The 17,238-nt window shown below is 34.0% G+C and overlaps 2 protein-coding genes across 3 annotated transcripts in view; one reads left to right on the top strand and one right to left on the bottom strand.

Annotated features, from left to right (window-relative positions):
- Nucleotides 1-17,238, bottom strand: part of LOC143065018 (calcitonin receptor-like) — a 63,817-nt gene that overhangs the window by 42,727 nt on the left and 3,852 nt on the right. The gene's annotated exons all lie outside the window — the stretch shown is intronic.
- LOC143065016 (uncharacterized) lies at nt 743-7,506 on the top strand. 2 transcript variants are annotated; one of them, XM_076238288.1, is made up of 5 exons: nt 743-866; nt 1,577-1,744; nt 1,950-2,108; nt 2,622-2,798; nt 6,033-7,506. In XM_076238288.1, exons 2-5 carry the CDS (start codon nt 1,577-1,579, stop codon nt 7,239-7,241), a joined length of 1,713 nt encoding a protein of 570 aa, XP_076094403.1. In that variant the 5' UTR covers nt 743-866; the 3' UTR covers nt 7,242-7,506. The 2 variants fall into 2 exon arrangements, with proteins under 2 accessions (XP_076094403.1, XP_076094402.1); XM_076238287.1 differs by having other exon boundaries at nt 3,552-6,074.

Genomic DNA, 17,238 nt, shown 5'->3' with positions numbered 1-17,238 from the left:
ATGTTATTGTATACCTAAATTCTCTAGCCCAATAATGTTTTCTTTCAAATAGCTTTATTCTTCCTGTAAACCCAATTTATGACAGCTATGTTGATGATCTACATCCTCCTAGCTTTGAACACTACTCAATTTATTATTTCATAATCGGTATATTTAAGCAACATCATTCCTGTCATTACTTGACCATCATTTCTCTAGGTAAGTGTTTTTAATCGATTGTGCAATGTGTTCATACTTAAAATATAAAATAAAGGTATGCCTAATTCATGTTCATCATGTAAAAATTATAGTATAAGTTTACACAATTTTTACAAATCGGTCGTGAAAAGTCCATCATTGCAACGGTAGTGAGTAAGAGGACCGGATCCATTATGTTATCTACTTTTACAATACCATATTTGTGTGATAACAAGTTTATTGCAGTAATCGACCTCTTATTACAGTCCCATTTAAACGTTCATACGTTATCTCCACCATTCGTTTCTCTACCTTAGATGATAATTATTTTATCATCAAAGTCATAGCATCATTTCTTTAATCATTCAAACTTATTATCACGTGTCATTAACGTAACCGGCCATGACATTTATTGCAAAAACCTTTCAAACAGAAAGTCTGATAGAAAGTTTGAATACAGTTAACCTATTTTTTTCTATGAAATGATGAAATACTAAGATATATTACTAAGAGTTGCAAAAATCTCTTTTCCTGTGACTGGATAACAGGTACATCAAAGATAACCTCATTGGCCAATTAACTTAGGCGGAAGTCCATGTGATTCTGTCTCATTTGTTTAATATCCACTGAAGAGAGCGGACCGTGTCCTGACTGCTCAGGCCAAGTTGGCAACATACTTCATAGGAAAGGTATATATTTTTTATTTTAAATGGCAAGAGGCCATATGATATAAGAATGACAAGAGGTCATGTAATTTGAGAATAGCAATAGACATAATACATTTTTAAATGGGCAAGAGGCCATGAGATATGATACTGGAAAAATGGCGAGGGCCAAGGAGATGGTTTGATTTATTTGGAGATGGTAATATTTATTTTTTGATAAAGCAAGAGGTTTTGAGATATAATTGAAGAATAATGACAAGGGTTATAAGGTATAATTTGAAAAAATAACCAGGGCCAAGGAGACATAATAAATTTTAGATTGGCCGGAAAGTCCGACACCACGAGGTCGAGTGCGAAATAAATTATATCTATAGGACCAATTATTATTATTTATATTCTAAACTGGTTGATAAGATATGTTCATTTCATAGTTTCTCACAAAATTTAATGAGGTATAAAGATTTTCAACAATCCCGTCGTGGCGAAAGGTGCGCTCGACACGTGTTATCATAGATTTTATAAGATTTGATTTATATAATCAAATGATAGACACTTTTAAAAATGTTGTTTGTTTCTTTAAGATTATAATGATAAATAACATTTGCCTATGTTCGTTTATTATGTGTGGTACTTCAGATAGTTTTTAAAAAATGCCAAAAGGGGATTTCCCTCAACAGGTGCGCAAGGTCATTTGATGTCTAGACTAGTGTGTAGAGTTGTGTATTTATTTTCAGATGGTTTTACCCACGTGTTTGAAACGGAGGCACTCATTAAAAGGGGTACGGTTAGTGGCAGCTATTAAGAGAATAAGAGGAGGACAACCACAGGGCTTAAAGGAGTTTGCCCGTTTTCAAAAGGATAACAAATTGGATAATTTATCCATGGATGATCTGAGGCAACAGGTTTGTAGTACTATTAATCATTTCATTGTTTGACTTGATTTATCTTGCTACTATTTTAAAACCATTTATAGACAATCATATGCAAGTCAAGTGTTTTGTAATACATTATAAATAAACCAGTTTTATTTAAATTTAGCAAGGTTACTAGTACAAGAAGTAAAACAAAAGCTCTGTTGAGTTTTATTTGTTTTAAATTATTGATCAGGTTCTGGATTTAACTGGTGCAGAACTACAAGATTTACTTCAATTTGCCAATAGAGATAATACAGTTGAAGAAGCCAGGTGGGCCACACATTGTTTGATACTGTATGCAAATGAATATGGGCAACCTAGTGGACAAGATTTAACCCAGTCACAAGATCAAGTAAGTAATTTCTAGTCCTGCACTTTGAATGTAATGTCTTGGCTGGCAGATAAAATTAAATCTATTGAATTTTATATATACAATTCTGCACATTGACTAGGATGACAAGCTTAGAAGACAAATCAATGATCGCACTAGAGAATTTCTAAAATTGTATGCCAATGAGATAATAACCTAAGAAGTAATTGGACAATGCCATCATTTATGGTCTTTGTGTGGCCTTCACTTATGAGCAACAAATTGTACCACATAACGAGCATATAAAAATATAAAATTGTCTTGTTGGTTAATACATAATTACTTGTCTTACTGTGACGTAATCCATACTGGTTGAATCCAAGTATATGTTTATTCATATTTATAAATGAAAATATTGACAACACTGTGGTAATTTACATAGAATTTTGATATTAATAGTGATTCACTGGCATTGACTGGTGTTATGTAATGTGTGTTAATAATGATACCGGTTTTGTTTCTGTTTTTAAGACCGATTTTGTTTTCTGTTTTAAGACTCCCACTACTAGTGCTAATCCTGTCAATGTGCAGATGAGTGGTGACATTGTGCAGAGTAGTGGTGACAACAACAACAATGGGACAAATAAAAGGAAGAGGGACGATTTGGAAGACAGGATTGCTAACTTAGAGAATACTACAAAAGAAGAAGTTGTTAAGAACTTAAAGGAGAAGGTGAGGACACTTTGTCTGCAAGATAATCCTAGTGATTCACTCATATTACTTACTCTGGAGGAACTTGCTAAAGCTGCAAGACGGGTTAATCATGATGATGCCGATACCTTTGAAGAGTTAACACGTCAGGCAAACCGACATCAATTAAAATTAGATATCTCTTCTTTGTGTTTGTCCGTACTGGGTGGTAAGGTTGCGGATGCAATCACAAAAGCTGTGTCGAAGTGTTTAAAAAAAAGCAACCTGAAAAGGATACTACTCCAAAACCTGAAGATTCGCCATTGCATAATTTATACCCGCAATACCAGGCTCCTTGTATGTATCCATACAATGCTATGCCTTACTTGCAACCGCCATATCCAGGTGGCTTTAATAATAATTATAGGGGTAGACCCCGAAATTCTGGAAATTTTGGAAATTCTGGAATACGTCAGAGAGGTGCTTGTCTGTTTTGCGAGAGTACAAGTCATCAGATAAGAGACTGTGACAAAATGAAGGCTGCAAAGGGAAAATAATGTTTTTCGTATATTTGTATGTTCAATTAATTGGGGAATTTTAATTTTAATTGTGAAATATTTTGTTTTTTATTTTATTTTATTTTTCTCTATTTGAAATGTCTTCATTTACAATTCAAGGGTCACTGATACCCTAGTGGTTCTACATGTTCCACGTGGATTGTAGGTGAAGGGGTTTCTCCTTAAAGTGCTCTTATGTTGGTTCTTGGATATAGAGAGAGTTTTATTTTCTCTTCAGAATAGTAATACATTGGGAAGTTTAAATTCATTCAACATTCATGTTCCAGAATGGGAAATGGAAAGTGGTTTTAATCCCGAAAAGGTACAAGTACGCCAAGAACCAGCATGGGTAACACTTGGAGGTGAAACTCCTTCACTTACAACACACGTTCCTTCGGCTGAAGAAGTTCTGAATGGTGCATGTGGTGTTCATTTTGATAGTGGGACTTTTCCTTTGCGTGATCCTGATCTTTTTCTAAGCGGTCAGATTCATCACCATTTGTCTAACTGGAAAGATATTCTAGTAGGGACAGATGATAAAGATATACTAAAATGGCTTATAAATGGGGTTGATGCTACAGATTTTTTCAGATACTTTAAAGGAAATTTTAAGGGTCGTTTCTATGATTCGGATATCCCTCCAAATCAATATTTTCAAAATTCAAAAATTTGTAAGCAACATGTTGATTTTATTTCAAAAGAATTATGCGAGAAAATTGCTATGGGTTCAGTTAAGCTGTTGGGAGCAGTTGGTGAATGTGAACCCCCTAGAATAGTAATGCCACTTACAGTCGAACCCAGCAAGCCACGTTTATGCCATGATGAACGTTTTTTAAATTTGTGGGTGAAAGATTTACCATTTCATCTTGAAACTTTGAAAGATATTCCTAGATTAGTACAGAAAGATGCATTAATGGTAACATATGATGAAAAGTCAGGTTATGACCATGTTAAACTTAGTCAACATTCATTTACATATTTTGGTATTCAGTTTGGGGGATTTTACATGACTTACACAACATTGCCCTTTGGTTGGAAAGCAAGCCCATTCATATACCAGTCAATAGGGATGTGTGTAACATCATATTTAAGAAAATTAAATGTACTGAATACATTATATATTGATGATAGGTTTTCAGTAACTCGAGGGGGCCCATTGCAGTCTAGTGAGGAGAAAGAGTTCGAAGGTAGGAGGTTGGTTTATGTTATGCTGGAGGTTTCGACAAGGTTAGGGTATACTCTTTCGCTTAAGAAGTGTTCATTGGTTCCAGAATTTTGTAAGAAATTTCTTGGTTTTTTCGTTGATTCGGAAAAGCAAGCATTTATTTTACCAGAGGATAAGCGGGAAAAATTTATTGAGTTGCGTGAATTTATTTTGTCTTCTAAGGAGGTAGACTTGAGAACTTTACAAAGGTTTTCTGGAAAGTGTATTAGTATGCAATTAGCTGTACCTGGCTGTAAGCTTTTTTGCAGGGAGGTGAATGCTGCTATTTCTGTTTGTACTAAATGTAGTAGGCCTGTTAGGGTATTTGGACCTCTTAAAGAGGAGATTGAATATTGGAAATTTTTGGACAAATGGGAAGGCTTCTCAAAATGGAGACCAGAATTTCATAATAAGATTGACATGGTTACAGACTCTTCAGGTTATAGATATGGGGCACTTGGGAATTTAGGTGACAACCATTTGACTATGGGTGATTATTGGTTGGCTGATGATACTAGACCTATTCATGAAAAGGAGGCTGAAGCCATTTTGAAGGCATTGCAATCTTTGGGAAAATCTTTATTAGACTCTCGGGTTGATGTATTAACTGATAGCATGGCGGTAATAGGAGCCTGGAATAGTCAAGGGAGCAAATGTCCGGCCTTGAATTGTATTATGAAGGATATATTTCAGTTGGTCGCTGGGCAAAATGTTGATTTGCATCTAAGTTTTGTTCCATCTGAACTGAATAAGGCTGATGGTCCTTCTAGAATTTTGAACACGGCTGATACTATGTTGAGTAATGCTTCATGGGTTTTAGTTGATTCTCGATTTGGTCCACATACTGTTGATCTTATGTCTTTAGACTCGAATGTAATGCAATCAGTAGACAGTAGGCCACTTAGACATTTTACCCCATGGTTAACACCAGAAACCTCTGGTGTTAATGTGTTTTCCCAAGATTTAAAGGCAGAATCTAATATGTATGTATATCCACCCTATGTATTGATTTTTCCTTTGCTATGTTTTTTGAAGGAACAGTCAGTTTCTTGCACAGTTGTGGTACCTGAACTTTATCCAGTTCCTATGTGGTGGCCAATGTTGACTAGTTGTTCATCAACCTCCATTCTTCTAGGAGCTAGGGGTCAAAAAGGGGTTGTAAAAGCACCTTCAAGGAAAGGCTTTGTTGTTGATGAATTTGGTTTAAGATGGCCATTGTGGGCATTCAGAGTTTCTTTTTCTTGATCTTATTTTTGTTTATATTTCATGTGAAGTAATACATCTGTAATACGGATATTTCAAGTGAACTTAAAATGAATTGAATGTTTTTGTATAATTTTAATGTACCAGTGTTGCTAATCTTTTTATTTATGAAAAATATGTATATTGTTATTGGGTAATGCATGTGCATTGTATTTCTTTTGAGGTTATAAGTCCTATTAAGATATTTTCAATTTTTAATTGTTAAATTTTTTGTCATTGACCTAAAAATGGACCTTATATTTGTCATTGCAGATAAATAGTGACATTGATTTGGAAAAAATTGAGGGAAGAATGGACGAGTTAGATAAACGAATAACTTGTTCATCAGGTCACAAGAGGAAGAAAAGTTTTCAAGGTTCTTTTCTCCAATTTCTCCAAGATTTAGATTGCAAACATTTGTCAGTTTGTACACCTGATGATATTCGAAGATTTTTAATTTGGAAGGATTTTTCTGGAAAAACTACTATTCACGCTGTTCATTGCAAACATTTAGGCCAAAAGGGGGAGTTTGACTGTTTTTGTCCAAAACGACTGGCTTCCGGTACAGTTGAAGGGGTGATTAATCAATTGGTTAATATATTTGATGATAATGGCTTTGGGAGATATTGGGACATTTTTTCTAAGTCTGGTAACCCTGCTTGTGCCCCCATAGTAAAAGAATATCTTAAACTAATCGGGGAAGAACAAGCCAGTGCACATGTATTGCCAAAACAAGCTAAGCCTATATTTTTATCAAAAATTAAGGCAATGTGTTCATACATTGATAGGGAAATTAAAAGCCCTGGTCTGTCATTACGGGAGAGGTATATTCTGTATAGAGATAGAGCTTGGATGAAACTACAATTTTTTGCAGGTGATAGGGCTAGTGACCTTTCTTTAGTTGTTGCTCAGGAGGTAAAAGTATTAAATGATAATAGTGGCTTGGTTTTTCAACATACGTTTGGAAAGACACTCCGAGGTGATAAGGGAAAGAGTAATACATTTGTTATTAAAAAGTGTGATGACTTGTCTATTTGTCCTGTACAAGGTCTGCTTGATTATGTTAATTTTTGCCAAGTCAGTACAGTTGATATGTCAGTAGGTTATTTGTTCAGAATAGTTTCTGAAAAAGGCAGAGTGTTGGATAAGGCTGTCAATTACTCTGTCATGTATGAGAGATTGCGTTATTACTTATCACTGTTGGGAATTTATGAAGGAGAAACCCCCCATAGCTTTCGATCAGGTTGTGCAGTTACCATGGCTTTATCAGGGGCAGCTGAAAATGTAGACCAGGCAATGAAACATATTGGTTGGTTTGGCAGAACAAGTGCCGAGTACTATAGTAGAATTCATACATTAGTTGATGCAGGCAGTATTGCATTGAGATTATCTCAGGTTGCAAATGGGTCTGAAAATATTGAAACTGTATTTAAAGAACAAGCTGACTATTCTAGTTTAGTTCATGTTTTTAACAAAGAGTAAAAGTAATCTTAATTGTGATCTAGCCCTAAGATTGAGGAAGTTTAATGAAGTATTTGCACCATATTCATTGTACTTGCATTGGTAATTAAAATGTTTTCATCGTAACTATCATTTTGATAAGTTTTATTTGAATAATTGAAATTGCACAAGTTATTATTGTTAAATTTATAAAATACCCATGCATACATTTTGTGAATCTAAGAGCAATGTATAATTATGTTATCTGTACAACACTTGTTATGTAATAAATAATATTAAGAAAGAAGATATGTTTTATTTTGAGTTTTGGGAAGAGGCATTATACTGTATTTGAGATTTTGGGTTTCATCTTCAGGAAGTCTGTAGAGTTTCTGCTACCCATAACTTAATGGAACTGTAGCAAGAAGATATTGGACACTGAGGATATGGTCATAACCTCATTGGCCAATTAACTTAGGCGGAAGTCCATGTGATTCTGTCTCATTTGTTTAATATCCACTCAATGAGGAGGCAAACGTTTGACAGAAAAGGCAACGTTTGTACTGTAATGTATGTTTATAGCCTGCAAGTGAAGTTATTTTAATCCCACCTCATCCCACCCATTGTCTGTTTATAGTCGTGTGGTACCAAAATGTGATATACAGGATTGTATGTGAAATGTTGAGTTATTTTTGTTTTTAATTTATTCAATGCAGAGGCACCACAAGTCCTTCTAGTCTTTGATGTTTATTGTCCATCATAATAGGAGTTGAACAATAGACATGATAGAAATCATGACACCTAATTGCTAATTTCATGACATAGACTTGATTGGTTTTGTTATACTGAGTCATTTGGATTGTTGTTTGCTTAAAAGTTAAGCATTGTCTTGTTTAGAATCTATAGGAAAGGTATATCCCCATTTTGGTACTCCAGGAGTGTTCGATATCATCTCACACCAGTTCCCTGCAGAGTTTCTGCTACCCATAACTTAATGGAACTGTAGCAAGAAGATATTGGACACTGAGGATATGGTCATAATATATTTTTCAAGTAGTGGCTTTTCATAGATCGGATTTTTTTCTGAAAAAATTACCTGTAATTCCAATTTTCAGTATTTTCTCGTTATAATTTATTTTCATCACTCTCCTTTAGTTTTTATTACAAAATTGTGACTTGTTGATATGCAGAATATGCATGAAACGGAAATATCATTCAATTTTTCTTGAGCCTGTCTTAGGAATTTCTCGTAAAGATGATATGCAGCACTTAGAAAATTCTGTTGTTACTGTATAGGTACTAAGAGTATACACTGAGAGTCTCATCTGCGTTTTTTTGTTGAGTAAATCGTCCTCGATTCGCGTCCATCTCAAATATAGCACAAATGTGATGTCGAGTTTCAGTTACTCTAACCGTTTGGCGGAATAGTCGCATTTATGAGAATTTCATTAGATATTCAGATGTAAAATTCTTAGAACAACAAATTGACTAGAGTATTAATTGTGGTACTTTGTTAGATATTTTTAAAAGTGCATTCTTTGCATTTTCTACCCTGTTTGCCGGATTAATTTACTACATCTATGTAATAATTAATATACTGTGGATTCATTATTATTCGTTGGATACCAATTTTCGTGGATTTCGTGGGAATAGACGAACCGCGAAAATAAATATTCAACGAATACCAGATTTTCTATAGGCTTGTATGCAGATTTTTCCAAAACCACGAAATTAAATATCCACGAAAATGTAAGTTTTCCTCAATCCACGAAAATTGGTATCCACGAAAATAAATGAATCCACAGTACTAGTTATTGTTTTTTAATTATTCGAATGCTCTAGTTATACTTTTTGTACATTTTGGATTATAGCTACCCATCTTTTTAATATGCTTTAAATTTTCAAATATTTAGGCCTCAATTATCACTGAAGAGACATTTATTGTCGAAATGCGCATCTGCTGCAGAAAAAGTAGTACTCTTAATGTTATTATTATTGCACGCAAAAGATCATCTATTACGTATTGTTAACCTTAAGATGTAAGATAAGTGAGTTTTTAAATTTTAGCACTATGACAAACATTTTAACACAACGAATTTCCACACCATGTGAACAAACTGACCATCACTAATTCCTATTTGTATAGAGAAAGTTGCTATCATTTGACGTCAATTAACTCTGCTGAATCACAAAAAACAAAAGGACTGTTAAGTTATTATTTTAAATTATCTTACCGATTACAAAGATGACAGCAGAAGCTTTCTACGATAATGAATAAATTGAGGAATTCGTGACGTCGTACGACATCCATGGAAAAAGCAAAACAACAGATTTATAAAGGTGACAGGTGCCAATCTATGTGTACCAGAACATGTGTCCCACGCAGCACTATTTCAAAGTTAAGAAATGATATAGTTACGATACTGTTGTCAGGTCATTAAAGATTGCATATTTTGGCGTTAATATTGATTCACTTATAGGGTCTTTTGCATTGGGATAAGAACATCCTTAGTTTTTCGAAAAATTTAAAGTTTTGTAAACAGGAAATTTATAAAAATGACCACATAATTGATATTCATGTCAACACCGAAGTGCTGACTACTGGGCTGGTGATACCCTCGGGGACGAAACGTCTAAATCAAGTCTGTTTAACTTTTGACTATAGTTTGATATTGTGTGACCACAACCTCCAAGCTTACTTTGTGCATTTCTATTTATTTTCTATCAATCATTGTGACAACATCATTAGTGTTCCCATCCAATTAGTTTCTTCAAAATATGTCTTATTGCTTTGATAATTTCCATGAATAGAAGTTTTATTTCTCTATTATTGTAAAAATGTGATTAAATGAGAAGTAAAAAGGAAACTTGCATTGTATGCCAGTACATTCTATAGGAAGCAATGACAGGAAAGTTACAGTACACTCGATCCAGGGACAAATTAACGCTAGCAAGAATAGTTCACGTCTTCCCGCACAATGAATGAATGTTCTTCTTTTAGACATAGGGAGATAAAGAAAAGAAACATCTTTGACAAAAGAAAAAAAACATAAACATAGCATTAATATTTGACATGCAAATAAGATGGTAAAGATTTCAAGAAGTTGAGGATGGGCAAAATAAAAATAAAAAGTACAATCAAACTGGGAACACTATTACCATAAAGAAAACCGATGGAAAGACAATCAGCAATCATGATAATATTGTGACAGATATTTGACATACATTTTGCACATAGCTGACGTTACAATTATTAATTTAATTTTATTTAAATAAGAAAGGTAATTATTTTGTTAATCAATATGTAACGCAAACAGTTCTCCGGTCATTTACAGATTATTTATTATCACCAAGTTTGAATTTTGAAACTTATAGGTGTCAGTCGATCCCGGCCTGTCTCTACATCGGCAACAACGCATGGCCTGCCTTTACAGCGGCAGCAATACCAAACACCACCGAAGGCATTGTTCTCAGCTAGTTCCCCCTACTAAGATGATCACGGCTAGTCCCCCAGCATGTAACAACAAAATACCAACTCTCACAGAGTCATTCTTCTGTTGAGAGAAAATGGGTCTTCAAAGAAAAACTAACTCTGCAGACCAACATACTACAACATTAACATCCACAATACGAACATACGAATTTCTTGATATAATATATGGTGAGGACCTTTTCAAAGCTGACACCAACATGAACATCTAGACCTTAACAGCATACCAGAAGCTAAGACAGTGTTTCGACAATTCGAACCGGAATCCTAACAGTTGGACATTATTTTTGTATCGTTCGGACTATTTAATTCTATATCTTTCCAGTAAATGATTATTTGTGAATAATCAGAATACACCATTGAACAACGACACCAGCTGAATATCAAAGAACATATTATTATAAGAGAAGAACATTTTATCAACATCAGTGACATTAATATTAAATTCATAGTATTGTGTATTTGAATTGTAAACATATATTTTCATGAAACTGCGAGTACATCGAAAGCTTATTATTTCTAAAATCTAAATTTTTAATTTAAAATTTTCAGCTATGAAACAAAATGTTTATTTTCATTTCACAAATCGTATTGCGTTTCATGTCTTAAAATTTTAAGAAAAACTGTTCCAAAAGACTGCCTAAATAAGTTATCAAATTTATGTTTTTCATAAAACGTTGTAAATTTCATTCATTTAAATCATCCATTGAATAACTTTTCAGGATGATGTTAATTAGTACTTCGTTTGTATAAAAATGTATTTCAAACGCATGTCAATATTAATATTTGCAATCAGTCGTCTTTAAGAGTAGGTTCAAACTTCATTAAGGGTTACATAAAGTAAATATCCTTGTTTGTAAGTTACCTATTAGGAACAAGTTAGTCAAATTCTTGTTGCCGTTTACTGTACATTTTGGATAATCTAATACCGATACAGAGTTATAATAATTCAATATATACATATATAGGCAAGCATATTGCTCAGGATACCTGAATAGCAGGGACGCCACAAATAATAGATAATGGGCCACCTCAGGAGCAGGGACGCCACAAATAATAGATATAATGGGTTACCTCAGGAGCAGGAACGCCATCAAAAATATACGCATGGGTCACCTCAGGAGCAGGGACGCCACAAACAATTGCCAAAATGGGTTACCTCAGGAGCAGGAACGCCATCAAATGATAAGACAGTAACTTAGAGACTGCTATAAACAAAATCAAATTCTGTTTAAGATTTATTCAAGTTTTTCATACTTCATATATTTTTGCAACATTTTGTTTAAACACTTTGCATATATTTCTAATTACATTTCATCAACTGTAAAAATAAAAGTTCATTTGTAAGCATATGGGTAACAAACTTTCAAGAACAACAATTTATAATTAATACATAATAGTATTTTATCATCATAACATCAATCAAAATAAAAAAAATAAATAAAGAATTAACACCAATATTGAATAGTATGATTAAGGAATCTAAATAATGAAAAAAAAAGAAAAAAAAAGAAAAATATTAAAAATAAATTCAAATTTTTTTTTATCGCTTAAAATCAAATACTAAATGCTATACGTTTCTGTATCCATTGGTTTTCATCACTCAATTGTCTTCTATATTGTTTTGAGGTTTAAATATGGATATTGATTATTCACTTACATTAATAATTAAAAGTTATAAATCCATTTTCAAATTAATATAGTAAACATAAAATTGTACACAATTTCTATAAAATATTCTTTTTTATTTATTTTATTTTGGAGTCCAAAATTTCTAAGGAGAGTGATGTACTGTGACAGATATGTGACATACATTTTGGACATAGCTGACGTTACAATTATTAATCTAATTTTATTGAAATAAGAAAGGTAATTATTTTGTTAATCATTATGTATACTGTGGATAACGCAAACAGTTCTCCGGTCATTTAAAGATTATTTATTATCACCAAAGTCAAAGTGACCGCTCTATTATATATGGAACATTTACTTATGCAACATTTTGACCTTATTTCAGACAGTAACCATAGTAGGTAATTTTTAATTAAAAAGTGACAATGAATGCCACGTTGGCATAACATCAATTACATGATTACTATATAAGTAGAAATTATGCTTTGAGACGTCAAAGTTTGAATTTTGAAACTTATAGGTGTCAGTCGATCCCGGCCTGTCTCTACATAGGCAACAACGTCCGGCCTGCCTTTACAGCGGCAGCAATGCCAAACACCACCCAAGGCATTGTTCTCAGCTAGTTCCCCCACTAACATGATCACGACGAGTTTCCCCCAGTATGTAACAACAAAATACCAACTCTCACAGAGTCATTCTTCTGTTGAGAGAAAATGGGTCTGCAGACCAGCACACTACAACATTAACATCTACAATACGAATATCAACCAATTTCTTGTTATAATAATAACCCTACTTAAAGAACTAAAAAAGGGAGCTTCGAAAAGACTTTAGTTCCTGTTCCATAAAGGCAACAGTAGTATACCGCTGTTCGAAAGTCATAAATCGATTGAGACAAAAACAAATCCGGGATACGAACTAAAACTGATGCAAACACATCAATTATAAGAGGAAAACAACCAAACAAAAGAAAGTACAATTGTCGTGTATAAATTAGCGAGGAATTTCCAGAAAGTGTTTACATATTAATTACACCTTATGTAAGAATCCTGGGTTTTGATTGGTTGATAGTCAGTGTATGTTTCACCAATTTACTGTTATCAAATGAATATCATTCATTTTTTAACGCCGCCGGGGTATTTTCAAAAAGGATATGCGTTTTTTACCCTCTCTGTCGTGGTATTTACCAAACAATACTCTATCCGACTGGACGCTTGTAACGTTACGATCATCAATGCGTTTTTGAACGTTAACATTCGTTGTAATTAAACATATATATCATGTTAAGGAGGGATATTTGCGAAAAATACCAGTCTTGAGAATGAATTTCCCTCGCCTTACGGATCGTGAAATTTTACATTCTCTCGACTGGTATTTTTCGCAAATATCCCTCCTTAACATGATATATCTGTTCAAGATTCCACAACTGCAACAAATGTATTACGATATTTCTCCACTCGAGACAGTAAAATTTTAATGGTTTGCCTAGCCTTTTAAATAATTAAAATTTAACTGCTGAGAGTGGAGAAATATCGTAATACACGAGTTACAGTGGTGGAATCTGTTTCTCTAATAATTTTTATCCTTCCTTTTCAAAGATTTGAGGAAATATATAAGAGAAGATGTAGTATGATTGCCAATGAGACAACTGTCCACAAGAGACCAAAATGACACAGACATTAACAACTAAAGTTGTGTACTTTTGATGTGACGTCATCAGGCATGGTCGCCTTTTTTTCATGACGTCACAATAAGAAAATGTAACGTCACAATTAAATTTCAACCAATCATTTGCTGAGAACAGATTTTTCACTAGTGAAGAGAAATATTTTTCTCACATCGGTCAGGAAATGTGAAAATAGAACAAAAATTAGAGACATATGTATAACGTATCATCTCTATCTAAAAGTCAGTGATAAAATTTTGAATATATAAAAACAGACTTTTTCCACGTTTAAATGATTTTACACATGTCATTTTGGGGGCCCTTTATAGCTTGTTGTTCTGTGTGAGCAAAGGCTCTGTGTTTAAGAACGTACTTTGGTTGTTAGTGGCTTTGAACTAGCTGTCAGATAACTGCGAGTACTCTCAGATCTGTTCATTGTGTCTTTTTGTGTCGGGATGTATAAGTACCGGGCCACGTCCACTGTATTTTTGTCCATCTGATGAGTTAAACCTTTTTCAACTGATTTTTATAGTTCGTTCTTAGGTTGTACTGTTATACTACTGTCCCAGGTTAGGGGGAGGGTTGGGATCCCGCTAACATGTTTAACTCCGCCACATTATTTATGTATGTGCCTGTCCCAAGTCAGGAGCCTTCAGTGGTTGTCGTTTGTTTATGTATTACATATTTGTTTTCGTTCATTTTTTTACATAAATAAGTCCGTTAGTTTTCTCGTTTAAATTGTTTTACATTGTCTTATCGGGGCCTTTTATAGCGGTATGGGCATTGTTCATTGTTGAAGGCCGTACGGTGACCTATAGTTGTTAATGTCTGTGTTATTTTGGTCTTTTGTGGATAGTTGTCTCATTGGCAATCATACCACATCTTCTTTTTTATATTTGACCTATAATGTTGTTTTTTTTTTTCTTTAGAATTGCCCACATACACTGTTTCTTTTAACCAGGGTAAATGCCAGACAGTTCATAGTTGTTTGATAGATTCATAATCTAAAATTATTTATAGGCGGATCCAGGTGGGGGAGGCATTCGTGGGAAAAAAATGGTTGATTATGTAAAGAATCACTCTAGTGTGACTGGAGTGCCCTCCTTCTAGGTCAGCAGCGTGCCCACCTTACGATTCGAGCGTCACTGATGAGTCTTTTGTAGACGAAAAGCGCGTCTGGCGTAAATGCAAAATTTAATCCTGGTATCTATGATGAGTTTATATGCAACCATTGGATCGAATCCATTGCTGGTGGAGTTTAAATTCCCCAAGGGTATCACCAGCCCAGTAGTCAGAACTTCTGTGCTGACATGAATTAGCATTGATATTGTCATATTTATAAATTAACTGTTAACAACACGCTTGAATTTTTTTGAAATACTAAGGCTTTTCTACCTCAGGAATAGATTACCTTAGCTGTTTTTGGCAAAACTTTTAGGAATTTTGGTCTTTAATGCTCTTCAACTTCGTACTTTATTTGGCCGTTTTGACTTTTTGGGATTCGAGCGTCACTGATAAGTCTTTTGTAGACGAAAAGCGTGTCTGGCTTAAATACAAAATTTAATCCTGGAATCTACGACTAGCATAATTTACAACCACTGGGTCGATGCCACTGCTGGTGGAGTTTTAATTCCATGAGGGTATCACCAGCCCAGTTGTCAGCACTGTGCTGACATGAATTATCATTGTGGCAAATTTATAAATTAACTGTTAACAAAACGTTTCATTTTTTTTTAAATTCTAAGGCTTTTCTACCTCAAGAATAGATTACCTCAGCTTTATTTGGCAAAACTTTTAGGAATTTTGGTCCTCAATGCTATTCAACTTCGTACTTAATTTGGCCTTTTGAACTTTTTTGAATTCGAGCGGCACTGATGAGTCTTTTGTAGACGAAACGCGTCTGGCGTAAATTCAAAATTTAATCCTGGTATCTATGATGATTTTATTTACAAAAAGTTATTGAGCCGCCACTGGTATTATAAAAAAAACGGTTGTCTAAATTCTCTGTCAGTCGGTGTAAGATCTAGAAACAGTGTACTTGTTGTCATAAAACTTGTGTTTTATTATCTTTAGCCTAAACCATAATTATTTACAAACAATGACCTTTTTCATTGTATGGTATTATATGGATAATATATTACTGAACTTGGAATCATGCAGCATCTTTATTATAATAAATATTCATCTTTTCTGACGTCAATTGCATGATCATTAGTAAAGAGAAGCCTTGTCTTAATCCATTTAAGTACATGTATGTAGTGGTTATATCTTTTGGTCAGCTATCCGCAGACTATCCGATCTCTGATATTAAAATTACACGTTAAATTCATTTTTAAGAAAATGTTTAAAGATGACAAAATGTATGCACGATGCTAGGAGCACGTGATATAGGAGTGCGAGAGATAACGTAGTTATCTTTTTTGTGTAAATATCGCCTTCAAGATGGACAACCAACTCCTTAAAATCGTATATAATTACCGGCTAGGAGAGAAAAGGAGTCATGTCAACTTTTCCATATGACAAGGACTAAAAAGGTAGTGGCGAGGTAGTCCTTGTAAAAGGTATAGCTAGGACTAAGTATGAAAATTGACGAGAATTTAGGAGTTGTGGCAACTTGTACTTGTGATATGTGCATGTACTAACTGGTCCTTGAAATATGCACTAACAGGCATAACAATGACTATGTATGAAATCAGACGAGAGTAGAGGAGTCGTGGCAACTTGTCCTTGACCTAATTCCAAGTGCCATAGTCAGGTATAAGTTTTTAAAGCGACGAGGAATCGCTGTGGCCACTTGTCTTTGTCCTATATGCCAAAATGCAAAGCAAGGACCAAGTATGTAAAGCGACGAGCGTACAGGAGTTATCACTGTGGCCATCTCAATGTTGTTTACCTGAAAAAAACCTTTTCATATATGTCTGAATTTAAAGACGTTAAAGATAAATAAATTTGGGGTCTATGATCAATTGTAAAAATTGTGTTTCCGTCAATATCAAACATATTCGTGTATTCACGTTCAGCAATACGAGTTTTGAATTGATGGCTGTATATATGTCAATGTCAACATTTACGATTGATATCATGAATTTCGTTAAAACAAATGAAACATGTTCTCAATATCATTTTATCGTTTGATATTGCAAAGACACCCAATATCCCCTGTAGAATGAAATCAAATGTCAGCTTTCGATATATCTCATTGTTTGTTGAATGCTATTAAGGTTTATGACCCTTTCTGTGGCCTGTGAATT

Source organism: Mytilus galloprovincialis, chromosome 2, assembly GCF_965363235.1.
Source record: "Mytilus galloprovincialis chromosome 2, xbMytGall1.hap1.1, whole genome shotgun sequence".
NCBI classification, from domain to species: domain Eukaryota; kingdom Metazoa; phylum Mollusca; class Bivalvia; order Mytilida; family Mytilidae; genus Mytilus; species Mytilus galloprovincialis.
This window is presented reverse-complemented; position numbering and strand designations above follow the sequence as displayed.